This window comes from Drosophila gunungcola, unplaced genomic scaffold (assembly GCF_025200985.1).
Source record: "Drosophila gunungcola strain Sukarami unplaced genomic scaffold, Dgunungcola_SK_2 000001F, whole genome shotgun sequence".
Classification (NCBI taxonomy): Eukaryota; Metazoa; Arthropoda; class Insecta; order Diptera; family Drosophilidae; genus Drosophila; species Drosophila gunungcola.
This window is the reverse complement of record NW_026453197.1, coordinates 3,056,311-3,070,875: the sequence shown is the minus strand read 5'-3', so window position 1 is coordinate 3,070,875 and position 14,565 is coordinate 3,056,311. Positions and strand designations below refer to the sequence as shown.

The 14,565-nt window shown below is 42.5% G+C and overlaps 1 protein-coding gene across 7 annotated transcripts in view; it reads left to right on the top strand.

Annotated features, from left to right (window-relative positions):
* The window catches only part of LOC128262680 (uncharacterized), a 118,988-nt gene that overhangs the window by 102,893 nt on the left and 1,530 nt on the right, over positions 1-14,565 (top strand). For 6 of the 7 annotated variants that reach the window (XM_052997083.1, XM_052997082.1, XM_052997081.1 and 3 more), the window contains 6 exons: positions 1,017-1,399; positions 1,920-2,069; positions 3,207-3,389; positions 3,452-3,590; positions 4,719-4,928; positions 9,838-10,727. In XM_052997083.1, coding sequence (XP_052853043.1) covers positions 1,017-1,399; positions 1,920-2,069; positions 3,207-3,389; positions 3,452-3,590; positions 4,719-4,928; positions 9,838-10,581 — 1,809 coding nt within the window. In that variant the 3' untranslated portion in view covers positions 10,582-10,727. Of the gene's footprint in view, positions 1-1,016; positions 1,400-1,919; positions 2,070-3,206; positions 3,390-3,451; positions 3,591-4,718; positions 4,929-9,837; positions 10,793-11,017; positions 11,151-13,315; positions 13,506-13,571; positions 14,124-14,565 lie in introns of those variants that run through there. The other variant, XM_052997085.1, reaches the window with a different exon arrangement.

Sequence of the window (14,565 nt, the reverse complement as noted above, 5' to 3'; positions counted from 1 at the left end):
AAAAAATGTATTTTGTCTGCTTAATTTAAATTTAATATAAATATTAAATATTTCATTCAGCTCTCATTGTAGCTCAAATTGTATTTCAAGTGCCTAGATAAATATTTAAAAGAAAGGATATATTGCTTTTAAGCCAAAATCAATTCAATTCAAAATTTTATTGAGAGACTTTATTTTTGTAAGCCACTTTTAACAGTCAGAGATTCTAGTTAGTAGGCCAACCAACATAGAAAGGAAATCAAAAAATACTCTCAATTTGTTTTTTGTTTTAAAGTTTCTAAGTACATTTGCTTGCTCCATTTATGGTCTTAATTTTTCTAAAAATTACTCATTCGACACGTAAGCCAGTCCGAATTTTGTACATACGAATCTCTTTTAAACCTTGTGAACTTATTGATTTCGCTTAAATTAAAATCCAAATTTGGATGGCATTAAAAGTTTTTTTTGCTTGAAGAGCGAAATTTTTAAATTTTTTAACACTTTGTTTCATCCGTCTACGCCACCTGAATGAAAATAAATTTTTGAACAAAAGCAAAATTACGTGGGGGTGATTAAGATCGAAACCAATGCAATCGCATCATATAGGAGGCCTTAAAATGTTCATAACAAAATAAGGCCACTGTACACCCAGAGAAAAACCCCTTAGTATAATTCAACATTAAAATATTTGTGTGTAACATTGTTTTTCAAAATTATAACCTACTTAAATTAAACGTAAAACATGATAATGTAATTATTTATACAATAAAAAAATGGTAGATTTTAATTTTTTTAAATTTAAAACAAAATTTATCGATACCTGAAAATGAAAATGAAAGTTGACACTTTGATTTAAACTCAACACCCCTGGGGGCTAAATCAGTACCGAAAATATTATTTCAAAGTGAAAATATTTGGATTTACCATGATTTTTACCCTGGGTGTTGTGGACACGGGGGACAAAATCGGACAAAATCGAAAGCCATTATTTAACCGCCGTGCGATGGGCTCTTCTCTTATTTCTTTTCCCCCTTCAGCAAATTAAAAAGCTGCAGCAACTAACGCAATCGGCGGCGCTGAACCGCGAGACCATCGCGGCCTCCCAGTTGGCCACCTCGACGAGCGGCAGCAGTCAGTCCGCCTCGGCGCCGGCGACAGGTGACAGTTCGACCCGCGGCGACGATGGCAATGGCAGCGGGTCAGGGGTCACTGCGGGCGAGGTTTCCGCGGATCCTGCCGGCAGCCTGCAGGCAACTCGAGCTGGCGGAGCAGGTGGAGCGGGAGGAGCGGGAGGACATGGACCGGGAGCCGCCAGCATCCTGACAGTCGATGAGGACACACTGTCGCTGGACCGACTCAATTCGCTGCGCATCTACATGACGTCGGTGAAAACGCTGCCGTTTAATTTGCGCATTTACGGGTAAGTTGCAGGCGCAAACAAACAGACAAATGGCCCCTAAATGAAATCAGACACACTACTGATTTCCCAGCCAGCAGAGCTGGCTATAATTTCTAATTACGGATGGGGCGAAATGCAAATTTGCAGCGCAAGTAAACAGTAAACTTCGTTTTACGGCCCCTTGATTAATATATGCGAGGAAGGAGAACGATTTCCCAACCCCACCCCAAAGCCCCTGTTCAGGGCTCTTAATGGAAAATTTATTTTATGAGCAAGCATAAATAAGAAATGCATAAAACAGGCGAGGAGGTCGTGGCATGAAGAATGGGCCATAAAAGTGGAGCGCATGCACCCAAGATGGAGGTCCGCCGAGACCTTGTCGTTTCCGGACAGGTATTTCCATCTTGCCGCCACCTCAGCCTGCCTGCCGGTTTGCAAGTGTCTAATTTAGCTAATTAAGTGCCCTAAGTGCAGGCGACTACAATTTGCCTGATTTACGGCGGCTCATGCACTTTCCCTGCCTCTTTCCCTGCCTTTCCAGCGAGGATTTGTTCTCGGACCAGCTCTACATGGACATTGGCCTCTCCACGCGACTGCTGCACATCATGGCCAACTCAACCATATTCGCCTCGGTCATCTCCTACAAGAACCTCAAAAGTTTCCTCCCCAAGACCTACTACACGCGCGGCAGGTGAGTTGAAAAAGTTGAAATTGCTAATTAGTTAACGATTGCGGTCTGGTTAAAGTTCAACAAAGTTTTTAAATCTAAGCGGAAATGGTAAATAGAGGCGATCCGTTGGGAAGAGTTTAAGATTAGCGCCACTGCACATGTTTAATTCCCCGATTTAAGGCAGCCAGCCCAAGAAAGTTGTCTTGGCTAAGTCCCGGCTTATGGCCACCGATGTACAATTCGTAAGCCATGTTTGCCTGGTCCTCAAATGTGTGTGTAATGCCAACTGCCGTCACTCTCCGCCTCCTCTGGCTTCTGCCATCTTGTGCCGAGATGGCTCCTTGGCTTAAGCGTATTACAGCCAGCTGGAAAACACTAGCAACAATACCACAGCTTCGAGTGTAATTCCCCAACTGTAAACAAAATGCAAATATGCAGCTGCCAGCAAAGGCGAGGAAAAAATGAGGAGGGGAAAAGTATGCTTTTGGGGTACATGAGATGCCAACACAGTTGTTATCAAATCTTGATTATTGCACACAAAAGATGGGACAGAAGCTGGATCTGATAAGCAGGAACTGCATATCATTTCTGAAGCTTAAGAAAGTTGTAGCGTTAAAAAGAAAACAGACGTTCTAATGACAAAAAATGACATATAATTAATATTAGGAAATCTAATTAGATCCTTATTTTCAAAAAAAAACTTTGTGCTATTTATATAAGCTATTATTTACAATACAAAAATACGAAACATTATAATTGAACATCTTTGGCTTATTAAAAATTTTATATAAATTAAACCATATTGAAAAAACCATGTTTAATTACCTTTTAAATGTTTTTCTTTTTTTCTGTTACTTACTATAAAAACTTACTTTAAGAACCTTTTTATCTGGACAAATGCACTCAAAATATCTACAATTCAATTAATAATTACAATAACTACTCGTAAACTTGAATTTATGGCCACGTGTCCCCTTATAAAATCCACGATTGATTTTATATTTTATTTAAGAAAATGATTCAAATGTCCTATAAAAAAGTTAAAACCACAATACGAGTGATTTGGATTTCTCCCTAAAATTAATTTGCTATTTCTATACATCATGTTTAAGCTTAATAAATTTAAAACTGTTGTTCTATCTCAATCTCATTGAATAGCGATCCCCGGGACTCGGACTACGTGCTGGCGTCGCGGATCATCCAGACCTGGCTGTTCCAGTCGAATCGCTCCAACGACAACTTCCGCGAGCCCCTGGACTTGCCCTTCGAGGCGGGACATGTGGAGATTATTTTTCAGCACGAGAGCGTCCCCAAGACGGGCGATTGGGTGGCCGTTTGTGGGTAAGCGAGGATGACCAGTGACAGAAGTTAACTCAATACTTAATCGACCATTACCCGCGCAGTCACGACTACAAGGCCTCCTTCGACTCCACCTGGCGATCGGACCTGTGCATCACCAAGCACCTGATGGCCAACATCACGCGCTGCATTTGCCCGCTGTCCGGAACCTACGTGGTCATGCTCACCAAACGCCAACCAAATGTAAGCCAGGGTCACCGGGGTCACCAAGGACGCCAAGGCCACTCGGCCATTCGGCCGCCCAATTCATGCAATTCACGTGTACTAAAGTGGAAAGCCCCCTTTTGACTTATAGCACTTTTAGGAGCTGCCATTTAGTGGCCCCCACCTGGGAAGCCCAGCCCGGATCCCTTTTTGTGCAGCTTCAGCGTCCGCATTTCCGCTTCCCTGGCTCGCAATCAACAACTTGGCCTTTGCTGCCATGAACTTGCTCCAAATGCACTCGCTTTTTTCCGAGCTTAGATTCTGTACTGTGCTGGCTGCGTTCAGTCACAGCGGAAATACTTTAAATAAGGGATGCACACCGATCAAATATCGCGAAGTGGTTTGGTTTTAAGTCCCGAGTAGACTATTTTTTTTTTGTCAGCATTTGCTGTCATAATCTTTTTATTGTTGGAGATATATAACAAATTATTAAAATTTAAAATTATTTAGTTAGACTTTATGTAATACAGTTTTTATTCTCACAACCTGAACTTCAGTGACTTACGTTTAGTTAGTTTAAAGTTATAAAGTATTTTATTTGGACTATTTTATTCGTCAGCATTTGCCGCTATCTGTTTTTCGATGGCTATAATATGAAAAAAGCAAAAGAAATTAAAATTAATTAAAATTTAAAACTAATTATTTCGGCTTAATACTTACTTGATTGGCTTGCGTTATTTAAGAGACATAAAATACAATTCTTTATATTTTTATTTTATTTATTCTGGGCAACAAATAAAAGGCGCTTATTTCAGTTAAAATATCAGCCGAATAATAATACATTTTTGTCAATCAAATATTAAAAATGAACAAAACCAAGCGTTTGAAAAATGTTACATTTTTATAAGCCGTTTTTGCTTTCATATACAGTCTTATAATAATCTATAAGACTTTAATTTAATTTAAGATTTATTTTAAAGTACACCAAAAAAGTTTGAGATGTTTAGGCTGCATCCCTGAACAAATTTGAATTCGGTCGATTGCTGGCGGCAGCCTGCCAAGGCAAACAGCATTTTGGCCCACTTTAGCCTTCGTTTCGTTTTGTTTCGTTTCGCTGCTAGTTTGAATTGCTAATTGTTTTCGGCCTCTGGTCGATTCCGCTTGCAGGCCCCCCCGGCCCACGCCCCCCGGCGCCCCATCTTCGTGATCGCCAGCTGCGCCTGCTGCCTCCTCCAGTGCGGATCCGCCCTTCTCATCCTGGTGCCCATCTGGTGCAACCGCAAGTGCGCCGTCACGTTCCTCAAGATGCAGTTCTGCGTGTCCACGTCGAGTGTGATGCTCATCTACTTGCTGGGATTCATGAAAATGCTGCCGCTGGTGAGTTGTCCGCAAAAACAAATAATAATAATAATATTTTGGGGGGAATTGCATTGGTGCTACGACGAATACAAATTGAATTCTATCTTGAATTCTGTTGACACGACTAGAATGTGTGTATGTACTTAAGAAACAATCCTTTAACGCAGAGATTTTTTCTCTGGAAAGACTAACATTTACATTTTAAGGCTGGGATGACACATTGATCAACTAAACAAGGGGAACAATGTTAAAAAAAAGTGAATGTGCTTAGTATTAATGTAATTTTTAAAAGCATTTTAAAATAAATCGTGTAAAAATTATAAATTGATTTTTGGCAAGACCATGAAATTTTACTTAATCCAAAAATTACTTTTAACAACATTTAAATTTACCCTTTTTCATCCTTTCTTAATAGCACAATTGCTGAAGCTATCTTTCCTTTGTACGATTTTTATTAAAAGGTCTTCTTAGCATTTAAATTTTAAATTTTCCACGTTCACTTCAATTAGAATATATGATGCAAATTTCTTAACAAATACTTAGTGGCATTAGAGCATATGAAACAAATTTCATGTGAAAGTATGTAAATGAAATAACCGTAGACTCTCAATCGGATAAAAGTATAAAATACTGCTTCTTAAAATGAATTAATAATTAGCAATTAAAGCAAAGAAACCAAGCTTTATTTTATAAAATCATTTTCGACAAAAAACTGGCATGTAAGGCTATTTAGCCACTAAAATGTTGAATGCGATGTGCATGCTTTGGTGCAGTTAAATGCGCTACTGCGATGCGGACCTTTAAAACGACGCCTTTGAGAGGCTGCACTGGGGGCATGGAAAAAAAGGGAACCAAAGCGTGAAATTTAATTACGCCAAAATAAATAAACAAGTAAAACGGAGGAAAGCCAAGCTGAAAGCAAGGCAGTCCCGGAACCGAAAACCGAAAACCCAAATCCAAACATACAGCTGCAGCCGAGCAGCAGAGGAGGCGGACCTGAAAAGTAATAACAAAAAGTGTTGCATGATATAAGGCGCGCGGGCGTGCGGAATCGGAATCCGAAACAGAATGAGAATCCCTTGGCTTCTCACCAACGAGAAAAAGAAAGGCGCGCAGGGCAATCGAAGCACAAACGAGTTTCCCACACCCACTTTGAGTGGGTATGGGAAATACCATCGGCTTAAACTAGCAGAGCAGGGCAAAAACCCTTAAGTTGTAATTATTTGCGGTGTCTGCAATCTCCGGCAATCACCAATTTCCCATCACGAGTCTTATTCGAGACTTCTCAAATAATAACAATCACGGCCAGGCCAAAAATCTGTAATCATCATCAAAACAAATTAGCGTGTCGTCTGCAAGTCGTTACCATACCATACCATACCATACCATACCATACCATATTATACCATACCATAGCAAAGCTGGAATGTCGGAATTTCGTGAGGTCGGTGGACAACAAAGCAAATAATTTACATTTAGTTTTCGTGGCAGCCAAACGGAAAATTCATGGAAAACAATTCCCTAACCTGTTGGCGTCGACCTCCTTGGATGGAAATTAAAAGTCAACAATGCACGACGCCGGCTCGAAGGCGGATTCGGAGGAGGAGGAGTGGGCCAGGTGGAGGAGGCTACGAAGCAACTGGAATCGAAATTAATATTTATAAACGCACACTCTCAGACGTTTGAAGTGGGGAAATGCTAATGGGGTAGACTCTAACCCGAGCGCGCTGTAGGAACACTATATACTGAGCCCATTGGCCAAGGATCCAAAGACGGGGACGGGGATGGGGACGTCGAGGTCCCCAAAGCACCCGCAAACCGTCTAAATTATAAACGTGAAACGAAAAAAGCATAAGCGAATAAAGTTGCGATGCCTAATCCCCGGGGGTCGTGGAACGCCCGGCGCAAAAAAAGGAACTGCAAAGCTCTAACAAGAAATAACATTTTTGAATTAGTAATAAACTGGTCCGCAGTGGCAGCAGCGGCTCAATAAACGAATGAAAAACAAATAAAACATTGTGTACGACAACGAGCAAGGAGACGACAAAGGCGCGGGCACTTGCAAATAAAGATGCGGCAGAAAATGAGGATGCGAGGATGCGAGGATGCGAGGATGCGAGGACGCAATATGGAAAGGTTTGGGCAAGGGAAACTAAAAATGAAAAAGGGGACACACTTGGAAAAACACATTTGGGTTAAGGCATAACACAGTTTCACATAGAGCTTGTGGCAATAAACGATAATCAAAACATAAGGCAAGCATGGTAATCCAGCATGGAAATTTCCCATTTCATTTCTGTACTACCAAAGGATTTGTTTTTATTAGGCTCTTAAAGAGAATTCTGGCCTGTTGTCCGAACTTTCCCACAGCTAAGAACAGATAAAAAGATTTTACTTTACATCGACAATCTTTGCTTATTTCCTATAAAAGTGAATACTACTTTAATCGCCTTGTTTTGTCTTTAAAATCTATAAAATTATAATAAATTAAGGTTAGATAAGGTAGCGAAAGATTTAATTATTCCATGTATTTCAATATCAGCCATTAATAGAGTTAGTGAAAATTAGTTCTGATGCCGTATGTATTTATAGAATCCATTTTCTGCACTTACGATTATTTTCTAGGGTCAAGTAAAATTATTTCTCCAAAAACCAACACATGAAAGTTTAAAGAAATAAACGGAACTCTTACCAATAAATATAATAGTTTTTGGTGCACAAAAATTGTTTTTGAAAACCAAAAAGTATTATTTTACGTTCTCGACGTTGCGCAATGGTCTCAATAACTCATTCGACTCATAAGCCAGCTCATATTTTGTGAAAATAAATCTTGCTCCTAATTCTAGCATTGTCAGTCTGTTGATCTTGCCTGAATAGTTGTCCATATACGAAGGACAAAACCAATTTTTGTGATTGAAAAGCTGAATTTAGTCAACGCCATCTTGATGAAGATAAAGTTTTGATCAAAGGCAACAGTACGTATGAGTGATAAACTTTGAAGCCAACGCACAGATCCCAAAAACATATACATGCTGAAATCCTTGCAGACTTTATATTCTCTCGGATCTTATACTTAAAATGGTGAGAGAAATGTGTGTTTAAGTCTCTAGAGAATTTTTTTTAGAGCAAGCGATTGGTTTTAAGCGAGTAGAGAAATTTTCATTGATTTCTCTAGAGCTTAAGCCTCAAATGATTTTATGATGACATCGTAGCACCGCTTGTATTGGGCAACCGAATTAGATTGGACAATTTCTCGCCGTGTAGCTTTTGGGAGAACTCAAACTCTCGAAATGCTGACAAGGGCAAACGATGAAGCTGATGGCCCGGGCACAAAGATGCCTGTGAGCTCGACCGTGGACGCCACAATTGGAGGAGCGGTGCGCGTATGTTTCGCTATCTGCATCGACATTTTTGCCGCACGCAATACGGGTTGCGTCTCAAAGGATTGCAATGGAGGAATTTGTGAATAATGAACGTTTGTCCTAGAGGACGAACAGCAGTTTTGCTGGGGACAAATGAAACAAACCTGGCATAGGCTGGCAAAGGCTGGCCTTCGGCACTGGAGACAATGCGTACTCTCCTCCGTTGGCCAAGTTAATGAGCAACTTACGTCAGGGCGGTGAGTTGCACAATGCGCATTTCACGGCGTTTCGCCAGAGGGAAACTTTGTCTTAATAACACAACGCACACAACTCACACAACGCACACAAGCACACACACAAACACAAGTATTATTATTATTATTATTGCACATTAATTGCGCGCACACGCGTTCAAGGCAACTTTATTAAAAAGTACCACACACCCGAACATGTGAACACATGCAAATTTTATGGTTTGAAACACGTGTCCCAGGAGCAGGACCAAACGAAGACGCGTCTGCCACTGGCGACGGACGTCAACCGCAGCCACCAGACCACCAGACCACCGACCACGCCCACACACCCACACACCCACTCGCCCACGTCATGCCACAATAAATACAATTAAAATATTCATTTTACTTATTGCATATATTTGCGGGCATAAATAAAATACAATTTCAGCACGACAGTTAAACGGAATGAAAAAAAACAATAAATAAATAAGAAAACATAAATTACGCATACGACGCGTACGCCCGCCCTCAACTGCATCAGAACATGTGAAAGGCGAAAGCTTTTAAGCGCACTTAACTCATAATTTTCCGCGGCAAACTGACGGGGTGGAAATATTCATATTCGTTTTCGTATTGTAAATTGAAAATTAAAAAGTTGACAAAATGTTTTCCTCACATTTGGCCCCGAAGGCTACTGAAGATGATGAGTTGGGTCATAACTTTAAGCATGTGTGTTAACCAACTTGGTTATGTTTATATTCAGTAAACAAAATTGGCCCAGCAAATACATCAAAAATAAGGAATTCGAAACTTCACATATGTACATTCAATACACAATGAAGTTTCAATTACGAAATGCACATCTGCAGCAAATAACTTTGTTTAATTAGATATCCCTTACGTAAGCCGTAGAACCAATTAGCCATAAGATATTTGATAATGCAACCTAAGATGCATGTTTATTACACCATACTTGGGTTCCTAATTGGTTATGAAAACCGTGTCCAAAATATAATGTTGTTCAAATTGTTTACAGCTTTGTTATAGCCAATGTCCAGTCACCGAAGCGCGGTAAAAGTGTAATAAAAAAGTTATGCCAAAATGCTGACCATTAGGGTTTGGGGGCTGAAAGTCCCACCAAATGGCTTCGTTGGCTGGATGTTGCTGCGGTTGCTACTGCGGCTGCTGATGCTACTGCTGCTACTGCTGCTGCTGATGATGCGGCACGATGACAACTTTTTATATTTAATTAAAAATAACGATGTTGCAGCTCAGCCGTCAAAGCACTCCATTTCCTTATTAACGGCCGTTCATAATTTCCTCTTGCAGAGCTGGCACGGCATCATTAGCACATCGCTGGCATCGCTCTTGTTGCTGGGCATCTCGACGCTGATTGCGATTGCCCTGGCCATCCACACGGAGCTGATGCCGAAGAAGTATCTGCAGATTGGCGGCAGGACGGCCACGCCCACCAAGCGACGACTCGAAGGCGGAGGGGAGCGGGAGCGGGAGCGGGATCGGGAATTGGAGAGCCTGAGCAACATCACGCAGATCCGGGCTCAGTCGCCGCTGGGAGCCACCACGTCCTCCATTGTCCAGCGCCGCCCACCGCCCAGTTCGTCGGCAGCTGGAATGCGAGGCGCCATCGGCATTAGTTGGCTACTGCCGCTCCTGTTTGCGGTGGCCGCCCCCCTAATCTGTAGCATCATTGGCCGCTGGCCAACGCACTGGTGGCTGGAGGTCCTCTGGACGGGTGCAGCCGCCTCTCCGGATGCCGCCACCGCCCTGGGCAGACCGGAAGCGGAGGAGTCGGAGTACTCGGCCCACTCGCTGCTCAACGGCGATAATTTACTGCTCGAGTCGGAGGCACTGCAGCTGGGAAATGGAACGACTTCGCCAGCAGAGAAAGAGACATTGTCATCGGTCGATGATGTGGCCACGTCAACGTCATCAATCACTGCAGCTACCAGTGGCTTTGGTCTGGAGCAGCAGCAGCAGCAGCAGCAGCAGCAGCAGCAGTTGGGAGTCTCTTGGTGGGCAGGAGCAGTACCTCCACTTCCGCATCCGCGCTGACTGCGCCTCTCACTTCCGGTTTGGGTGACGCTTCGACAGCCCCAACGCCAGCCCTGAGCTTCGTCCTCTTCCTCTGCATCGATCTGCTCTTCATCCTGCTCTTCCTGGCGCTGTTTGCCATTTTAATGAAGAAACTTTTGTGGCTGTGGCACAAGAATCGCACTGTGCATACGCATCCGTTGGATAAATTCAATCTGGCTCTGCGCAGGCGGTAAGTCATTCGACAGAAAAGGCTGAAAATGGGAATGCAAGATATGGCTTCGGGGGAAACACTTAGATTTTAATGACTTGGGCTCTTTGTGCCCCATTTTCCTGTCTCTGGCTAATTTGATAAAAAAAAAAAAAAAAAAACGAAAGCCACAGCCAAATCAAACGCTGCCACAATGCCATTCTGGTATCTGCTCTTGCATCTAATTTAATGTATTCCCGATTCCAGATTCGGTTTGCTCTACCGGGCGGGCGGACTGCTGCTGGCCAAAATCTGCAGCGACGGACTGTTCATCGCTTATGTTAATTCATCACCGGATGCTCTGTGGGCATATCCGTTCGGCATATCGTGCATATTATTGGTAAGTGCGGGGAACCGTTTACATCCTCTTAGTCGCCAGGTGGACCATTGATTGAAATTCAATTAGGCGCAGCGCAAATAAAATATATATATATCACTGCCGGGATGGGATTAAGGTCGGGTGTTTGATTCGGGTCTGGGTGGTCCAATTCCCATTCCATTTGCCACTCCAACTGGTCCTCAACTATGGGATATATGGGAGGAGGTGGAGGGCAGCATCCAACAAACGAGGCTCATGCAAATCGCATTTCGTTTTTATTTCCGCCGACTTATTTAAGTTGCATATTTTATCAAAGTGTAATGCCTGCATATTTTTACACCTGCCTCTGCAAATTATGCATGCAAAATCAACTGAGAATATGGGCGGCGGTGGTTGGAAGCGAGAGTGGGCGTGGCAAAAGCGACTGCATTAGCTACCTTGAATGATCAAAGAGCTGGAAGAAGCCTTTTTGGTGTTTACTTTACCCTTGGCTTTGACACTTGACTCCGGCTTCCACTTGCTGTTATTGTTTGCTTTTTTTTCCACTTCTGGGTGATTTGCTGTGCAAATGGAATAAGTGCCCTCGACTTGCCCACCTGCCACTTGAGTGGAATCACATCCTCATGCTCCAATTGCACTGCCGGGCTGCAGGGGAAGAAGCGGCCAGCTATTTCGTTTTTGTAGCCACCAGAATTAAACCAGCATTAAACGGTTTAACGCTCTGCGCACGCCCAGCAATCAGCTCTATCCAATTAAATAAACAATTATCTGCACGGGCGGAGGCATTGGGTAGGGATTCACTTGCAAAACTAATCACATAATTACACGCACACACACTTTGATGTGGCAAGCCGGCAAGTGTGTGTACCACTCGGCGTATGCGTAATGCGCACAAGGCACAAGGCACAAGGCACACGGCACACGGCAAACGGCACATTCAAATTCAAACACAAACAAATTAGCTCGAGCAGCCGCCCCTTGAATCCAAGCCGCAATGTCTACAACCGTCTCAATCCAGGACTATTAATGTGACCCAAATCACTTTGATTGTGGGCGTAAGGGTGTGTGGCATGGCTCTGTCTGCCGTTGCTATTTAATTATTTAAACAGTGCCCAAGACGGCGACTGCACGTGGAGAAATATATGGTCAAGATGTGCTCTAAATTATCAATAAAAGAGGGCTTCGTATATGCATGAGCCAAGCTCCACAGAAACAATTAGAAAAAAGACTTTAATTTCTCAATAAAACAGTAAAAGTTTATAGCTATATACTATACGATAATTATAATAATATATTTTTAAATCCCTTTGCCTTAAGTATTATGTAATTCAATAAATTTTATTGTTGTGGTAATCGCAGAAATATTCGGTTTCATTCATTATATTTATTTACACTCTGCGATTTTGAAATAAGCTTTTAATTGTAAGAATTCAAAAAATATTAAAGCACCTTAAATTTAAAAGTAAGTCCAGAATATTCTGTGCGAAGACAATAATAACAATTTTTTTAATTTAAATAAAACAGGAATTTTAAATCTGCTAGCCTTTAAAACAAATATTTTCTTATTTTCTTCAAATTTTAAAAGCTTTTCCTTCTCAAACCCATCTGATTATAAACGAAAAATATAAACCCAAGTTTAAAACTCTATTTAGGATATTTTTTACAAGGCATACATACCCACACTTTGTTATGCTCTTTTTCAAGTGCAGCAATCCTTGTATTTTAATATGCTTGAAATCCTTGTGGAGCATGCAAAGGATATCTATACAATTAGAGCAATTCAGTACATCGAGCTTAGGACTCCTCCTTCGCTAATTTCGCAATTAATTTTGTTCGAAAATCCAATGCCTGTAACTCGGGGCATGCGTCCCATAAATTGCGCTCATGAAAAAAGGACATAATAGCCGTGTATGGCCCATATGGTTTGGCCTCGATTTATGGCCGCCTTTTGGTCATGCATTTAATTTCCCAATCGCTTGGTTTGATTTTCCGTCGAGAAGGCCTCTGGGCCACCACCACCTTTGCCGTAATCGAAGGGTCTTGGTCTTCCGTGGCTTAATGACTCCATTCGGGCGACAACCCATCTCGCGTTGACAAACGAAAACCAATTTTATTAGGGTCAGCCCAGATGGGCTGGAAGTTTATGCCGCAATCCCGGCCATGATTCAATCGCTTCGCTTTTGCAGGGCTCGGCCATCCTCTTCTGTTTCGTCATCAGGGCCGAGAGCCAGCTGCGAGGACCCCCCTTCCTCAGCAGCAACGGGAGCAGCCAGAACAGCTCCCTGAAGCAGGCCAAGTTCAACACGAGCCGGAGCAGCCTGGACGAGAACTACTGCACCACCACGACGACGGCCAACGTGAATAGTCCGCTGAGCTGTGGGTTTTCCCTCTCGAATCTCCTCCTGTTTTCAGCTTGTAACCCCCTTGCATTCCCCTTTGCAGTCTACACCAACCACGACAAGGAGAAGGAGAACGAGTGCGGCGGCGTGTCCTTGTCAATGTCCAATGCAGCCGTGTCCTCTGCAGCAGCAGCAGCAGCAGCAGCAGCAGCCGGATCCTTGGGCTCGTCAGCCGGCGGAGGAGGCGGTGCCGCGCCCCTGCAATCGAAGGTGGGCCTGGAGCTGTCAGGAGCACCGGGCTCCGGCGTTCCACTGCCGTTGACAATCATCTCGACGGCGCCGCGCTGCCAAGCGGGCGCAGATGGGACGGCGGAGTCCTTCCTGGGCGACCGCCAGGCTCTGTCCGTGGCCCCCTCGCCGGACACACGCTGTTGCGCCATTTTGGGCGGCGGCACCGCCTACGATGCCTACACCATGGGCATGGGCATGGGAATGGGCATGGGAGTGGGTATGGAAGTGGGCGTGGGAGTGGGAGGACTCACGGGAAGCCTGGGCAGAAGAACGCTGCATCAGCAGCCCACGCATTATCGCCCAGGACCTTGCGGCGAGTTTGTGGGCGTCGAGACGCTCGATATCCTCCAGGGCGTGGCAGCAGGTAAGTGGTTAGACAAAATATATAGCGAAAACAATTCGAATTTTTAAATTTCTATGGCCAAAATCAATTATTCAACTTATCTAACAAAAAAAATTATGATAAATTAGACTCGTTTTAAGGAAATTTTAAATTCATTTCCTCTTAATACTTGATAATATGACTGCTTTTTAAATAGAATAAGAATAGTTAAATAAAATAATGAAAGCAAATTCTTGAATTATAATGAATTACTTTTTACTAAATTTAATAATTATTAGTCTTATTAGATATAAAGTTCTAGTTTAAAAAGACAACAAATTTCTAATAATAAAATAAATAAATTTGGAAGTTTTAATGAAAAATTTGAATATTATATTATTTACATAAATTATGGTTTTTGACAAATATTTCTTTTGAACGAAAAGTGCACGATAAAAAATAATAGTTATTGCATCAAAAATGT